This window comes from Camellia sinensis, chromosome 12 (genome assembly GCF_055761805.1).
Source record: "Camellia sinensis isolate YWXY chromosome 12, ASM5576180v1, whole genome shotgun sequence".
Lineage (NCBI taxonomy): Eukaryota > Viridiplantae > Streptophyta > Magnoliopsida > Ericales > Theaceae > Camellia > Camellia sinensis.
Window position 1 is genome coordinate 86,620,403 of NC_138972.1, and position 17,386 is coordinate 86,637,788.

Sequence of the window (17,386 nt, forward strand, 5' to 3'; positions counted from 1 at the left end):
CAATTCACTATATTTCAAGTGAACGACATCAATTTTCAATGTTAGGTTCATAGTCTATAAACAATCACCATTGACAACTTCAGCTGCACACATTCCTCATGTGTCAACTTACGCCGAAATTATTGTTAAGTACTTCCTCTAAGGCCCATTCCTGAAGGTTTTCCTTAACACACCTTATCAACGACTTTTGTTGATCAAGCAGACAACATCATCTAGTCAGCATGTTGCATATCATAGATTTTACATCTCATGCTAACTATGATGCCTGTACCTTGTCAGTTCTTCTACCTTATTACCTGACCACACACATGTTTCCATGCAAGATAGAGTCGCATAACATCGGTTATCCAGGTGTCCCCGGAGTCATCCAACTATGCTCTTATATAAGTAGCTAAACCACCTAGCTAGGCATTTTTCAATCCCATATTAACCACATGTTCTCTGAATTTTTTCAGAGACAACCCTTTGGTCATAGAGTCGGCCATCATCTCTTCTAATGGTATATAGTCGACTTTAATTTCTCATATCTCTACTATATCCTGAATACATTTATAATTTACATTAATACGGTTTCCCTTAGAGTTATACGCTCCATTTTTTATTAATAAGATGGTAGACTGATTGTCACAAAAAATATTGACCGGTCTGGCAGGTATACCTAATTGTAAACTGTCAACGAATCACTTTATCCAGATAGCATTGCTAACTACTATGTTGCAAGCTATGTACTCAACTTCCATAGTACATTTTGCAACATAATTTTGTTTCTTACTTAACCAAGAAACTATTGTTCCACCAAACAGGAACACATGACCACTAGTAGATTTTCTATCATTTACATCTCTTACAAAATCTGCATTAGTGTAGCATTTTATTTCTAGATCACACAAACCAAAATATAACTTCAAATTTTAGTGCCTTTTAAATATCTGAATATTCTTTTGACTGCTTGCCAATGTTCCTTACTTGGATTGGATTTAAACCTACTTACCAATCCTATTGCATAACAGATGTCAGATCTTGTGCTTGTCATAGCATACATCAGGCTGCCTACTGCCTGAGCATATAAGACATCTCACATTTCCTCAATTTCAGATTTATTTTGAGGACTCAAACTTTTATTGAGACTTTGTCTCTTGCAAATAGGTGTGCTTAAAGAATTGCAACTATCCATATTAAATCTTTTGAGCACTTTTTCTAGATATTTCTCTTAATTAAGATACAATAACTTTGAATTTTTATCTCCTGAAATTATAATTCCCAGAACATATGTTGCAAAACCCATGTCTTTCATTTCAAATCTAGATGCCAAGAAAGTTTTGATTTTCTTAATCATATTTGGACAATCTCTTACTAGCAATATGTCATCCACATACAAAGACAATATTGCTAATTTTTCATCATTTTTCCAGATATAAACACAGTGATCTAATGAACTCACAACATAGCCCATTTCTAAAATGGCTTGGTAGAATTTCAAGCACCATTGTCTTGAAGATTATTTGAGCCCATGTAGGGATCTTTTCAACTTGTAGACTTTATCTTCGTTACCTTGGATTTGGAAACCATCAGGTTACATTATATAAATTTTCTCTTTTAATTCTCTATTAAGAAAAGTTGTTTTAACATCTAACTAATGCAATTTCAAATCCATCCTGGCTACGACGACCATTAGAATCCTTATTGAGGCAAATTTTGCAACAGGAGAATACGTACCTACGAAGTCTACTTCAGATTGTTGAGTGAATCTCTTGCCTACTAGCCTTGCCTTGTATTTCTCCAAACTTCCATTTACTTTGAATTTCTTTTTAAGAACTCATTTGCAACCAATGGCTTTTCTTTCATTTGGGAGATCGGTTAATTCTGAAACATCATTTTTCTTGATCGAATCAAATTCTTCATTTATTGCCCGAAGCCATTGAGTAGCGTCACTGCTACTTATTGCTTTATTGTAATTAGTAGGATCATCTACTAAGTTATTGAGTTCCTCAACTTGAAAAACATAATGGTCTTTTAAAATCGTAAACGGACGTCTTACTCTCTTACTCTCTCTTATCCCAAGATTCAAATCAGGTAAAACAATATCACTTTGTTTTCTTTTTGTCCCACTATTAGGTTGATTTGTGAGAACTTGTGGTTCTTGTGACAAATAGGGGAGAGAAGAATCCCGAGATATCTTAGAGAGCAATTCAATTTGTTCAATTGGAGTAACAAAATCAATGGTTTCAAGAAAAATAGCATCTCTACTTTCTATTAATCCATGTTCAGGATGGTAAAAACGATACCACTTCCATTTTCGACATAGCTAATAAACTTGCATTCCCAAGTTTTACTTCCCAAATTTTCCCTTAAAGGTTTAGGAATAAGTACATGTACTTTGCATTCCCAAACTTTGAGATTTAGAATATTAGGTTTAGTATCATTCCAGTGTTCATAAGGAATTAGAGGTTTGGCTTTTGTTTCAACTCTATTTAATATATACGCAGCAATTGACAAATGAATGGAAAAATCAGTATGTGCCATCATAGACCTTGTCATTTCCATTAGAGTACGATTTCGTCTTTCTGCAATCCCATTTTGTTGTGGAGTGTATGGCGTTGTAAATGAATGTTTTATGCCATTTTTCTTGTAGAAAGAATCCATAGCTTCATATTCGCCATCTCTATCATTATTCAAGTTTTTAATGGACCGGCCAAGTTGCTTTTCTATCTCTAATTTATATTTCTTAAACTTTTCAATTGCCTCTGATTTGTGTCTAAGAAGGTAGATGTGTCAATATCTTGAATAATCATTAGTGAAAGTAATAAAGTATTCCATGTCTCAATGAGTCTTAGTTCTTAAAGGGCCACAAATGTCAGAATGAACTACTTCAAGTAATTCTGATGATTTGAAAATGGCTTGCTAGTTATTTTTCCTTTGATGCATGGTTCATGTGTATCAAAATCAACACTGTAGGCAATAGTCCACTTTTACACATTCTAGAAATTTTATTTTTATTAATGTGACCTAATCCTATATGCTATAAATAAGAACTATTATCAATAGAGACATACAAATAATAAAAAATGCATACTTTCTTATTATCAATAGGAACAAAGTACATGTCATTCACTCTTATACCTTTCACTAATACACTTCCTTTCTTGATCAACACTGTGTCAAACTTAAAATTAATCTTAAAACACTTTTGGGTTAACACTGGAACTGATATTAATTTTCTTCGGATGCTGGGTACATAAAGCACATCATAAAGTATGATGGAAGATCCATTAACAAAGAATTTACAGTTATCGATGCCCAAAACATCATTGTAAGAGTTGTTGCCCATATAGAATCTATGTTCACCAGTCTTCTTTTCAGTGAAATCCATGAACATTTCTTTGCTTTGCACTATGTGTCTAGTTGCTATAGAATCAATCCACCTTGAATTTGATGAAGGTTCTATTACCATTACTTTAGAAACCGTCATGGCAATGGGGTTATGATGATTCTTTCTCTGCTTGTTCTTAGGGTATATGGCTTTGATGTAACCTTTCTGACTACAATTATAGCATGGACCTAATTGATTCTTATTGTTTTGTTGTTTTTGCCACCCTTGCTGCTTCCGCCACCCTTTTTGGAATCCCTTCTTCCATCGTTTCTTGAAATGAGTAGTCCTCCTCTTGTTGAATAGTGTGTGGAAATTATTCTGTGACTGTGTTGAAGATTGTGCCATCAACAAGTTAGAAGAGAATCCTTCTTGGCGCATTCGCTTCATTCTTTCTTCTTCCAAAACTAAGAACCCATGCAAAGTTACCATTGAAATCTCTCGTCCGCTATGAGTTAGAGATGTGACAACATGATCTCAAGACAATGGAAGACTATCAAGTATGGTAGTTACTTGCATCTTGTCTGACAAAGAGTGATTGGCATTGAATAATTCTTTAGCAATTAATTCCATTTGATTAACATGATCACCAACACTGTCATTTTCACTCCTACGAGTATTATTATATTTGTCCAAAAGCAATTGAATTTGAGTGTCTGATCGAATTTTATACTTACTTTATAGTGCTTTCATCAATTGTTTTGCAGTTACATGCTCTTCAAATAGCAAAATAATACTGTCTTTTATATTGTGTAACATGGTTGCCTTTGCCATTGCATCATCCTCTATCCATTTGTTTTGAACCCAATTAGAATCATCACTTGGTTTATAAGTAGATAGAGTATACAAAGTTTTTTCATATCTAAGAAGATAAGAAATGTGTCGCTTCCATGCTCGAAAATTATTTCCATTAAGCATATCAATACTCGAAGCATCAATAGCAATTTTAATTGCCATCACAAAAATGTATACTATTAAATATATATACACATTTGTGGATCCAAGGTTATTAGGGAAAAACAAATATTTTTTTTTCTTTTGTTTTTTTTGTTTATTTTTTTAAGGCTGTTGGAGTTCCTTATTAAATTTTGAAAAATTAAGTTTTATTTTATTTTATTTTTGAATGACTCAATTTAACTTTTAAAAAAAAACCCGATAAGAATGAACCAAAATACCAAACCAAAAATAATAATAATAATAAATGTTTTTTTGATTTAGGTTTATATTTTTAACTTAATTTGGTGAAGTTCTTGGTCCTTTTCAAGATCATAAACAGAGTGATTTGTTTAGCCCAAATGTGAACCAACAAACGTCTGTGAAGATTTAACAACTTTTGGCTCGGCTTTAGTACCAAAAAAAATGGCTTGATGGCTGGACTTTGTGATTTGGAGTTGGTTTCCTTATTTTTCAAAATGAAGACCAGCCACTTTTCTCATTCTGGTAATCTTCTCCGGTGAAGGGTTGGGTGACCAAAGACCGAAAGTAGATTATGTAATGGTGGTTTTCTGTCGTTTTTCACCAGGAAAATCACCCTCTCGACTGAAATTTTGATCGAACAACTGAATGGAAGTCACCAAAGTGGGACACTGTTTGTCAATTTGTTCTCCAAATTTTTGGACAAAATAAATTTTGAAAATTTTCTCTAATGGATTATAATTTAACACTCGCGTACTCAATTTAACAGGACTCTGTTATCATTATAAGTAAAATTAACAGTGACAAAGTTCAATAATTCTGTGAGAGTGTTTATCTTATCACATCAGAAAAATATAAAATCCGAAAGTGAAAACAAAGAGAGAGAATAATTAACAATTCTAAGTGGTCTGTTCCATTGTTTCAGCCATCTATTTATAGCTTACATGATATCTCTTTATCAATGGTTACAACCGGTGGCGGAGAGAGTAAAGGCCCAGGAGATCACGTGGCCCCTTGGATTTTGGGATTTTTTTAAAATTTTTTTTTACAAACATAAAGAAAATATTTTAATGGTGAAATGTTAATGACATTTTAAAAATTATTAGAGTGAAATGTTAATGACATTTCAAAAATTATAAGAACAATAATGGTTATTTTAATTGATAATGAAGAGACGACTATAAACTATATTATCTATGAAATTTTTTGAATATAAGGATGATGTCATTATTATTGACATGTAAGTATAAGTAATCTCACTATAAAGATATGAAATTTATTAGATTGTTAGTTACATTTGACATGTGAGGTTCACTCTCTATGTATTTATATATACTATTAATTGGTGATATCATATATCGATGATGATGTGGTATTACCATTATATTGAATTTTTAATCAAATTTTGTATAAAAAAATTTATCATTATATAATTTTTTTTAAGACTTATATCCATATTTTTTTTGTATTGTCCATGATACACTATCCTTACAAATAACATTATTTTTTTAATATTTCTCGAAATCAATCGTAAAACTTACGTGAAATATTTTTGTAAAATTTTTTGATATTGTAATTAATAAATATCATTTCTAATTTAATTTTTTGACTCCGCTACTGGCTATAACCATTGGTATGAAATCTCCAAACCAAATAGTTCCAATGCTTCAAAGCATAGTGTCCTTGTATTTCAAATCCAAACACCTTCCAGATTTATTTCTTCCTGCAAGAAGGTTTATGAATCACCACTTATGTGGGTTATGATTCGGTGTGAGAAGATCCACCATATTATAGTGTGAGCACCTCTCATACCTTTAAATATGTAGCAACATATTATTAGTTGATGATATTACATATATATATATATATATATATATATAATGACATAGTGTCACCGTTATTACAATGAATTTTTTCTCCTTTCTAATTGGTTCTTTCACCATAGATCTTTGAGTCTCATCACCTAAAAAAGGAATGCACTTTCAGGTGTTTTTTTAATTTTTTTAATTTTTTAAATAAAATTAAATTTGACAACATTAATACACAAAAGCCCAGAAGGCTTCTGAGGCCAATTAAAACCCAACATGACGACAGTGCACAAAATTGAGATTGAGGCCCAACTCCAAGCCGGCTCAAAAAAGCCAACTAGCCCGCCCGCTAAAACCGACCCGTATATATGAACGTGCCACTCGCGAATCGAACCCGGTTCGAACCCAACCTACTGGTCAGACCGTTGTCGCTTTCACATCGAATCGAACATCAAATTGCAGGCGACGAACGACTGGTAGACGAAGCAAGCTCTCTCTCTCTCTCTCTCTCTCTCTCTCTCTATATACCAACCCAATTAAACCTCATAGAAGCCCCATCAAACTGTAAAATCTATCACACGTTTTTTTAATTTTTGTTTTCACTTGCAATTCTCGCTGCAATGGCTTCTGATTCCAACTCCGACAACGATCCCACACACCAAAACCCTAACCCTAACCCTAACCCTGCTTCAATCGACGTCATCGAAGATCAATTGGCCTCAAGCGAATTGGCTCAATCAACCCAGGTCGATGCATTATCCGAGCAAGAAGTGTTCAATGACGCCCCAAATGGATCGCTTTCTTCAGACGAGGATAATCACCCCGAATCTGAGATCGTAGAAGAGAGTCGTGGTGGGAATTTAGTCAGTGAGTCGTCTGTGGAGGTTGTTGAAATTGTTGAGGAGGTTCGACAGAGCTCGTCTTCGAGTGGTGATGTTGTGCTGAGGAGGACCAATTCGGAGCTCGAAATGGACCAGGCTTCGAGCCCTAGCAGCAGTGGGTATGCTGGTGAGAGAGGGAGCACCAGTTCCGCCAGTGCAATCGGTGTAGATGAAATTTGTGAAGTTGGGAACGACGATTCTTTCAATGGAGCTTCGGGTTCTCCAGAGCCGTGGGTTACAGGGAAGCGTCATGGCGATGAAGTGAGTCAAAAATTTGCCATTTATTTTCTCAATTGTGACAAAGAATTTGACTAGTTGTTGAAAATATTATGGAGAATTATTGTAGGGTTGCATATTGTCTAGTTGTATACTTCAATTCAACTATTGCTAGAATGTTTTTCAATATATTTAAATTTTGTAGTGGGTTTCTACTATCCTTTGAAGTGTATTACAAGTTACCATCCTCCTCCTACAAGTCTTGAATGTATCCTTTGTCAACTTGAATATTAAATGATGTGCTAAGTAGCATAAACACAGACTGAACATGACAAACATGACAAAGACAAGAATATGAGAATATTTTTCTCTTATATGGGTTGATTAATAGTCTAATTTTCTTTATTAGGAATTCCATAATGTGGTCGATGAAGTTCTACTCTGTTTTTTTTTTTTTTTCTTGTTTTGGCCATTAGTTACTAATAGGATAGTACTTCTGTCATTAGTCATGTCCGCTGTCAGCCTTCATGGGGCATGTATTTGATCACACAGAACCAATCTCGTTTTGATACTACCGCACCGAACAATCTGCTTCTTGTCGCAATCAAATGGGGTAACCATAACGGACAAACGACACTTAGAATGTGCTTCAGTCTCTAACAACTTGAAAATCAAAATGTTTAGTGACACCTTGGGTTTGTTTGATCAGGTTGAGGATGTCAAATGACTTTGGCACATTGTGGGACTCTAGGTCTATTGGGATGGTGGTTAGAGACAGGTTTGCTGTAGCACTTTAACCTCACATGGGTCTAATTGCCTTAGGCAAGTTTAATATAGAGAATCTTCTTCGTAATCGGGTATCTCCTGAGACTTTGGATAAGCCTGTTTCCTGGCTTCCAAGGTAGTTTTTCTACTAGAAAGAAGCACATAAAGCCTGTAACAGTTTCTTAAAATTACAGACATGCCATTACATATATGAAATTTTTGGATTTGTGACACCTATAAGATCATGTCATGTTTGATTAATAAATGAAGTGCAGGATGATACTTCTGTTTCGTGGAGGAAAAGGAAGAAGCACTTCTTTATTTTGAGTCATTCCGGAAAACCGATATACTCCAGGTGTGTATCTAGTATCTACTGGCTGTAAATTTCAGCATTGTTCTTCTTAATGCATAATGATGGGAATCTGTTTATTGTTTGTTTAGATATATTTTCTGTGTAATATTCCATTTTGCTTTTTTTTCATTTTAACTTAAAGATATGGAGATGAACACAAGTTGGCGGGATTTTCAGCGACTTTGCAAGCTATTATTTCCTTTGTGGAGAATGGGTACATTGATATTATCAGTCATTTTGCTATTTTGTCATGATTACTCTTTTTGAATATGAGCTTATTTTTGGCTTATATTTTCAATGAAGATAACTCTGAATTGGAGTTTCAATAGTTTCCTTCATTGATATATTTTCAGGGGAGATCACATCAAATTGGTTAGGGCAGGCAAACACCAGGTCAACTTATTTCCTGATTAAGCGAGCTTGAACTATTTATTGTTTTATTTTCTGAATTTGGTTATGTTATTGTTGGTGTAAATGATAATCCTAACTTTATTTTCATTATTTATAGTCTTTGGAACATTTTATAAGGAGCTTTAGATTTGTTCCTTTTTACCAAAACATTATTTTATGTGTTGCAATGCTTGTGCATGCATGATGCTATTATTTGAAGCAACTTGAGGTGTAATTTTAGCAAAGCTTAGACTAGCATGTAGTAATTTTTGTTCAGTTGCCGCAGATATTTCTGTTGGTTTTGAGTTTGCAAATTCCTTTTAATTGTTGATAACAAGCAACAACAAAATTTTATTGATAACCCTTTTAATTGTTGATATTAGGGAGCTTCAAGCTCGAGAGAAATTTTCTTCAATAAGCAAGTCTGTTACTCTATCTCATTAATGGAAAATAAAAATTAGCACGATAGCATTCTGTTGCCTTTTTACATGAATTTTAGGCACTGAAGGGGCCATTACTCTCGTACAAGAACCCCGTACTGAACTGGAAAACTATACAAAAACTGCACTCTCATCTTTCACAAAGAATCTGTGGAAGGGCTAATCAAATCTTCATGATTTCTGTGTGTGTGTGTGTGTGTGAGAGAGAGAGAGAGAGAGAGAGAGAGAGAGAGAGATCCCTTTATTCTCTGTCTTTCATTGAACTGATAATCATGTATGTCGTGTTTAAGTATAAGGCCATGGCTCCTTGTCTTTATTGGTAAAAGTGCACTTATTTGGCCTTGGGAATATGAAACGGATCGATAAATTACTCTACAATGGATAGTGAAGGTCTAGAAGCATTTCATATGAAATATGCATGACTCTTCATGGGTACCCCTGAGATCATTACCATCATATATATAATATATATGTCATTTTTTATGTTACGTGGATGTGACTGATCTGAGCCGAAATGGGCATATTAATTTCACTTTGGAGATATTATTTTCATTAGTCTCACTTTGGAGATATTAAATGGCCGACACCATTTCAAGCTGTGAAGATGTAGTGCATTTACATATATGAAGAGAGGGTTCACATATGACTTCATTTGCCAGCATAAGTTGATTCAGCCTAAAAAATGCTGCTTGTAGCTTTTGGTATCTTCCTGAAATTGAGAACTTTGATTGCTGTTGAAGGGGTTTGGATCCTCTGTCCCAATTTGCTATCCCAACTTTCTATCCCATCATCCTCATATTGCACGCATCCTTCATTAAAAGCAATTTTTATTTCGTCAGTGCACATCACTTAACCACTGAAAACTGTTGTTTTAAAAAGGGGGTGGAGTATGATACCACGTACAATGAAATAGGAGTTTGTGTTTTAACTCTTATGTATTTTTTTATTTGGAATTAATGATGTGGTATTTTGCATCAATAATCATTCATTGACATGGAATTTGTGCACTTTCAGGTGGTTTTTCTTGTGAAAGGACCAGTCTACTTAGTTTGCATAAGCTGTACGGAGGAACCTTATGGGTCATTAAGGGGGCAGTTGGACCTTATATATGGTCAGGTAGCCTTTTTGTCCGTCCATCAGACTTGTTTACCTCACATTTTTTTGCTCTTATTGTGTTCTAAGTACCTGAATCTCTTTGTGGTAGCTGCTCCACTTCCCTCATTTTATTGATTTTTATATGAATGCAGATGCTACTTATTCTTACAAAGTCTGTAAACAGATGTTTTGAGAAGAACCCAAAGTTTGATATGACACCTTTGCTTGGAGGAACAGATGGTGTCTTCTCATCGCTCATCCATTCTTTCAGTTGGTTTGCTCTCTGCTCTCTTTTTACCTGACTACTTTATGAAAAATCAGTTGAGGATCTTTTAATAGCCTGTTGATTTAGTTTTTTTTTTTCCCCCCCAACTTTATAAAAGCAATGATATTGGTTTTTTTTTTTACTGTGATTTTGTGAACATTTTCTCCAATCTTTCCCCTCCTTTGAGCGTTTTCTTTTTTAGTTTTACTTATTTTAAACCATATTGATACTAAGTTCTATTTCGAAACTATATCATCGACAAATAACATGGACCAAGAAACCTCATTCTTAATATAATCATGGCTCCATCAAGGCTGCTTGATCAGAAAGGTTAATTATGTTGCAAAATATTTTGAAATAGTAAATGTTTTTCAGTAAAATATATTTACTTACGAGTTTATATATTTTGTGAACAATCTAGTGATCTCAACAGTTTTAAAGATTTCGTACCTCTTTCTGATGCAGATATTTAACGGTAATGTTTGAGTTTCCCATAGTGCCCCACTGCTTACAGAGTCCCAACTTCAGATATTTTGTCTCTTGGTTTATGCATCACTGGTGTCTATTGTAAATTCCTGAGAAAGTGAATTCATGCTTTTGTTAATATTATCCAATAGATTATTTCCTCAACAGGTACAGCTGCTCACCTCATCATTGCTGACTTTTGACAGACAGTTTTTTTCTTCACGTATTTATTCACCTCCAGTATCTGGAGAGGGTTCTTCCCCTAGCCCTACCTGGAGGTGCTCCAGTGCCAGCCAATTTATTAGGCATATAAAATCTACCAATACTTTTTGTCTGATGATATAATATATTTATTTGAATGTTCTTGGATAAATATTGCTTCAACCAATCATCTTATCGATTATGAGTGCAAATTTGTGTTTAATCGTTCATTAATTGGATTACAGTGCTAAAATTACATCTAACATATCATTTCATGATAAATTTAGCCTGTTACAGCTTTATTTTTGGTTCAAGAATTTGCAATTTTTCTCTCTGCATTTGTAGTTCTTTTCTCTGGAGAGGTCTAGATGGCCCTTAAATATATTCAGACAGTTTTCAGGAGATATTTGTTTGTATAATTTATTTCATTTTTCTCAGGATACCTGTAAAATTATAGATTTACTTCAGCGAGATAAATTTAGTAGTTCGTGAATGTATATGTAGTTATTCATTTTTAATTTGGTTGGTTGGTTCCAACAAAAATTTGCTAATTTCTAATTTCAGGAACCCAGCCATCTTTCTTCATGCATACACTTGTCTTCCCCTTGCCTATGCCACAAGGCAAGCCGCAGGAGCCGTATTACAAGATGTTGCTGGTTCAGGTGTCCTGTTTGCAATATTAATGTGTAAACACAAGGTCTCTCTCTCTCTCTCTCTCTCTCAAATACTTGGATTAGTCAGAAAGTTTTCTAAACTGAAGCTCAAAATGCAGGTTGTCAGTCTTGTTGGTGCACAAAAAGCATCTCTTCATCCTGATGATATGCTCCTACTTTCCAATTTTGTTATGTCATCTGAATCATTTAGGCAAGTACAATGATCTCCCTAACTTGTATATATGGAAACTGTAACTTGATTAATAAACATGCAAAAATCTTCACTGTTCAATGCTGAAGGAATTAAAAGTTTTGGTATTAATGCAATCACTGTCCATTCAGATTAGTTTCTTGAGAAAAGTTTGTTTAGCTTATATCTTGTCTAATGGACTTATTGACAACCTTGCCACATGCTCTCTCATGCTTCTGCAAATAAATTTTCTTCATTATAAATCCAATAGTCTATAAATTCCATTTTGTGATGCTGTGTTAGGATGATTTGGCACACTGCATCTTGTTTGGTTTGGGACAAGATACGACAATATTTTACTGTAGATCTCAAAAAAGTGGGGAAAAAAAATTAGAGTGATGGTAGCAGAAGTAAATAAAATTACAAAGGTCCATAACATAGATAAAATACACTATCTAATAAATAAAAAATAGACAAGAAATATGTGATCTTGCACTTGTCCTCTTAAATTTTTTTAATTTTGCTTCTCATGATCTCCTTTTGTGTGTGTATTCCTTTATGCTATTGAGCTGTAGGTGGTGGAAGTGAGAAAAGGAAATTAATTGGATTTACTTTCCAATTAGGGGTACCTTGACATGAAATTTGTTCTAACCTGTTAGTGATTCATTTGTTACTTTTCTTTCACTTTTTATTTTAAACATAAAATTCTTTGTTTATCATGGGTTGTCTCTACAAGTTGACACTTCATCATATTTATGCTGATATGCTTTTCGTCTCTAACTTACAGTATCAATGCTGGATGAAAATATCATCTCAGTTTCTGTTGAGGCATAGACTGCTTGAGACTCCTGGTGTTCTCTAGGAAATTATCATAATTTTCAAAACTTCTCATACCCCTCCAAGGTTGAGATCTCAATATTTACAAAAATAACACAGTCATATTTATGACAATGCCACTAGCCCATGCTAATGTGCCAATAAGCCCCATAACACACAATGGCTCCAACTTGGTTTCCAACCCCACTAGAGGCAACTCAATGGTGAAGAGCAAGACTCTTTCATGCAACTCACATCTCGTGACTCATGGGCACAAATCATTGACTCGTTAATGTTTCATGTGATCTTAATACTAATGGACAAAAAAATTGCAGTAGACAACCATATACCCTGGTGAAGTGGAATTTATATTGTCCTTTGTGTGTTTCTTATGTAAATGTGTTTTTTGACTTTGTAAGGCTTTATTAATCTTGTTTTATTGGCTTCGTGCAGGACATCTGAATCTTTCTCACCAATTTGCCTGCCCAGATATAATCCCATGGCATTTTTATATGCTTATGTCCATTATCTTGATGTGAGTGAGTCTTAGATTCAAGCTTATCTTCCCTTGCAAATTCAAATGCATGATTAGCTGGAATATGGTCATTGATTGCAGTTCATATCTAAACTGCATAAATCACTGGATTTCAATAAACAGACATTTTCTTGCATTTGTTTTCCAAACTTCTAGATTGTTCAAGAAATGACATGAATGGTACTTTCTGTGCCAGGTTGACACATATTTAATTTTGCTTACTACCAGTTCAGATGCCTTTTATCATCTTAAAGATTGCAGGTAACTTATGTTTACTTGGTTGATGCATTGAGAGCATTGACGTTATTGTGTTACAATTTCATATTTCAAATTACCATACATTTTCGGCCTGAAACGAAGTCTCAAGTACGATACTATAAAAATGTGACTGGCTATTGTTTTTTCTATGTACCACGAAAGTTTTAATGCTTGGGAATGGATATATCTCTTCCTTTTACTCTTTAGTGTGATTAAGGAATTTAAATACATTTTATAGGATTCGTATCGAAATGGTCCTTTTGAAGTCCAATGTTCTCAGTGAAGTTCAGAGATCCATGCTAGATGGTGGCATGCATGTTGAGGATTTGCCTGCCGATCCATCTCCGCGTTCTGGAACTTCGTCTCCTCACTTAGGTCAGCCCAGATTTTCAACAGACTCACCAGAGGGATTCCGAGAAGCATTTGTTGGTATTGGTGGGCCTGCTGGACTTTGGCACTTCATATATCGTAGTATTTACCTGGACCAGTATGTTTCTTCTGAGTTCTCATCACCAATCAACAGTTCACGACAGCAGAAAAGGTAATACTGGTAAATTCTGTAGCAGTCTAAGTAGACATGTCATGTGCTGCCTTGAATTGGGAAGGTAGTTTCTGCTATGTTGCTGTCAGTGGGATAACTGGATTCTTGTGTTTCAGATTGTATAGAGCTTACCAAAAGCTTTATGCTTCCATGCATGATAAAAGTATTGGACCCCACAAAACTCAGTTTAGACGAGACGAGAACTATGGTAAGAAAGTCCTTATTCTAATTAATTCTATTCTACATCATGCTAAGAAAGTCCTTATTCTAGTTAATTCTATTCTAAATCATGCAACTTCTAAGTTACAGGTGTGTGGATAGATTTCAGCTGTCAAAAACCTTCCTTCATGTTGCAGAATCCATAATCTTTTTGTGTGGACATTTTGTCCAAAACCTGAGGATTGATGATGGTGGACAAACTGTTAATTGAAACTGAAATTAGAACTAGATGCTAAAAAGATGCAACCCTGAACCTATGCCCTTCACTAGAAGGTCGAGGGTTCAAGTTTTGCCACAGGCAAAAGACTCCCCCTCTCCTAAGCTGCAGCCAGTGTATTACCCAAAAAATGCAACCCTCAGAAAATGGTTAGTTATTTTGGATTTGGGTAGTGATATTTTAAGACACATGCTGATTGAATTGAGTTTCAAAATTGCGGTTCACATATCAATACTGTGGGTAAGACTTCATTTGTTTCACTAGAAGCCTGTGATTTGTGAAACACAATATAGCCGACACTTCATCAGATTACAAGAATGTATTGATTAAGCTTTGTGATCAACTTTGATAATCAGCTTCAGATTATGCAGTAGTCAATGTGTATATGTTGTAATCATGTTCTCATAGTTTCTTTTCTTTATGCTTACATTTATGAATGGGATTTTGACTGTAGGTTGTCTGAATATTTCTGTAAAATGTTTTTTTACCTTGTTTCAAGTAATTAGTTTTTTATTTTTTTATTTCAACATTTTGTAATAAACTATTCTTGATTATCTTTCTAAATTATATTATCCTCTTTGTATGGCAGTTTTACTCTGCTGGGTCACCCAGGATTTTGAACTCTATGCAGCATTTGATCCCCTGGCAGACAAGGTTTGTTTTTTAAGCTGATATATAAGAATGTTGTTATATAGCACCCTATTATATATTGAAATTGAACATAGATATAGCTCAACAGTTAATGTTGCAAGTTGCAACTATGTAATTGTGCAAATAGGGACATCAGCATTAAGATGTTACCTTCTACGCGTGCCTGCATGTGAGTCAGGCTGCCAAATGCTGCTAGATGTCCTTGTAGCAGTTTTTCATATATTGACAACATAAAGTATTTTTGAGAAATTGATCAAAACCCTAAACCCATAGAGAGATCAATGTACATATCATTTTCTTGTATGCTTGGTTGTGTACCTGTGTGCCGGTGTGTTTTGAAATTGCAGGCTGTGGCAATAAAGACTTGCAACCAGGTGTGTCAATGGGTGAAAGACGTGGAAAATGAAATTTTCTTGTTGGGAGCTAGCCCCTTTTCATGGTGACTCTCCCCCTCAGGCATCTTGTAACGCAAATATGTATTCTAGTTGTCTTTCTTGATAAGATCAAAGCCCAAATTTTTTTGATATGAATTGTATCCTCTCCCAGATCACCCATAAAATGGGAACTAAACTGGCTGTAGTTTACTTTTTCTTTTTTTTCTTTTTTTTTTTTTGGGTTAAAATATGTTGTGTATTTGAATAGATATGAGTTTTCCCTCTTACACAGCGATGTGGTGCTAATTTCAGTAGTAATTTATTGATTTGTTCAAATCACTGTATGGAGTTCTCTATGCATTTAACCTGGTACTGTCAATTTTTGCTTGTAATTATAAATACAGTTCGAAGATTCAAAGCATATATATTCCACTATTTTATTTATATTTTTGTTATCAACTTTTGCAGCAAATTGGGTGAATGTGTGTACAGTAGTAAGACTCGAATTGAATTAATATACTAGCCTGCTCTCATTTTTGTTTTTGGGTAAATTTCACTGAGCTCTCTTGACGTTTAGAGAAAATATTATAAGTTTCACAAGTTTAACATAATTATATTGATTTTATTTTTATTAACGTTAAAACGATCAAAATTAATGTAGATAGTATAAAGGCAAAACATACATAAGGTAAAATATCTATTTCAATGTAAAAGAGATATTTAAATTATTTTTTATTGGTAAATTATATTTAATACCAATGTATTTTTATTAAAATTTCATTTTAATTCTCACTTTTAATTGTAACAATCAACCTTCTACATTTTTAGTCAAGTTGGAATTTTACACTTATTCATCTACTATCAACAAAATTGATGGAATTTGTCATTTGGAACATATGTGATATTCTTGTTGTCTCATTAGCATCCTTTGCACTTAATAAACTATTACTTTAATTTTCACATTCACTGAAATCTCACTTTAGTTCCTCTACTTCAATTTTTGTTAACTTTACTAACGGTAGATGGAGGGAAAGGTAAGATTAAAGCTTGATTTAAAGTATAAGAAATTGACTATTACAATTGAAAAAAGGACTAGTATTTACCTTTACTTTTTTTCTTAAAACCCTCACCTCATTTATTTATTTATTTTTTTTATTTCAATTTTGTTCAAATACAAAATTTCATCTTTATTCTCATTTTTATATTCTAACACTAATTTGCCGAACCCTACCCTTAACCCTAATCTCATCCCCATCACCTTTGGCTCCAGTAATCACCACCATCTCGTAGCCCCTAATTGTCGCAACCATCACTCCCTTCGACGTCTTTCTGTTACGACCGCTACCACCCTTAGTAGCCCCTCATCACTGCAACTACCACTCCCTCTATCACGACCATCACTACAACTACAACAACCCTTTCATCTAGGTTGCCTACCACTGCAATCACCTTTTCATCTGCGTTGCCTACCACCGTAACCCAACTTCCCATCCCATTCACCACGAGAAAGAGAGAGAGAAAGAGATAGAGAGAGGGGATGAAAACCTAGGGCTTTTAGATATAAAAGAATAAGGAGATGAAGAAAAACTGCCATCTCCGACCACCACGAGCCTTTTCCTTGTGCTATGACCTAGTTGTGCTGCCATGACCCAGTTTTGTCCCAACCACTATGCCTTCTTCCGTCCTTGACAGAGCATGAGCGAGAGAGAGAGAAAAAAAAAAAACTAGATCAGGAGAGAAACTTGCTTTATTCGGATTTAGGTCAGGCAAGT

General features: G+C 34.4%; 1 protein-coding gene across 1 annotated transcript; it reads left to right on the forward strand.

Annotated features, from left to right (window-relative positions):
* The first annotated feature begins 6,485 nt into the window (after nt 1-6,485).
* Nucleotides 6,486-15,953, forward strand: LOC114274521 (vacuolar fusion protein MON1 homolog). The gene is made up of 14 exons (XM_028216462.2): nt 6,486-7,232; nt 8,228-8,307; nt 8,447-8,518; nt 8,658-8,697; nt 10,149-10,250; nt 10,382-10,503; nt 11,725-11,857; nt 11,933-12,024; nt 13,273-13,354; nt 13,551-13,615; nt 13,851-14,153; nt 14,270-14,361; nt 15,179-15,243; nt 15,588-15,953. The coding sequence occupies exons 1-14, from the start codon at nt 6,711-6,713 to the stop codon at nt 15,681-15,683; spliced, it is 1,866 nt and encodes a 621-aa protein (XP_028072263.2). The 5' UTR covers nt 6,486-6,710; the 3' UTR covers nt 15,684-15,953.
* Nucleotides 15,954-17,386: the final 1,433 nt, after the last annotated feature.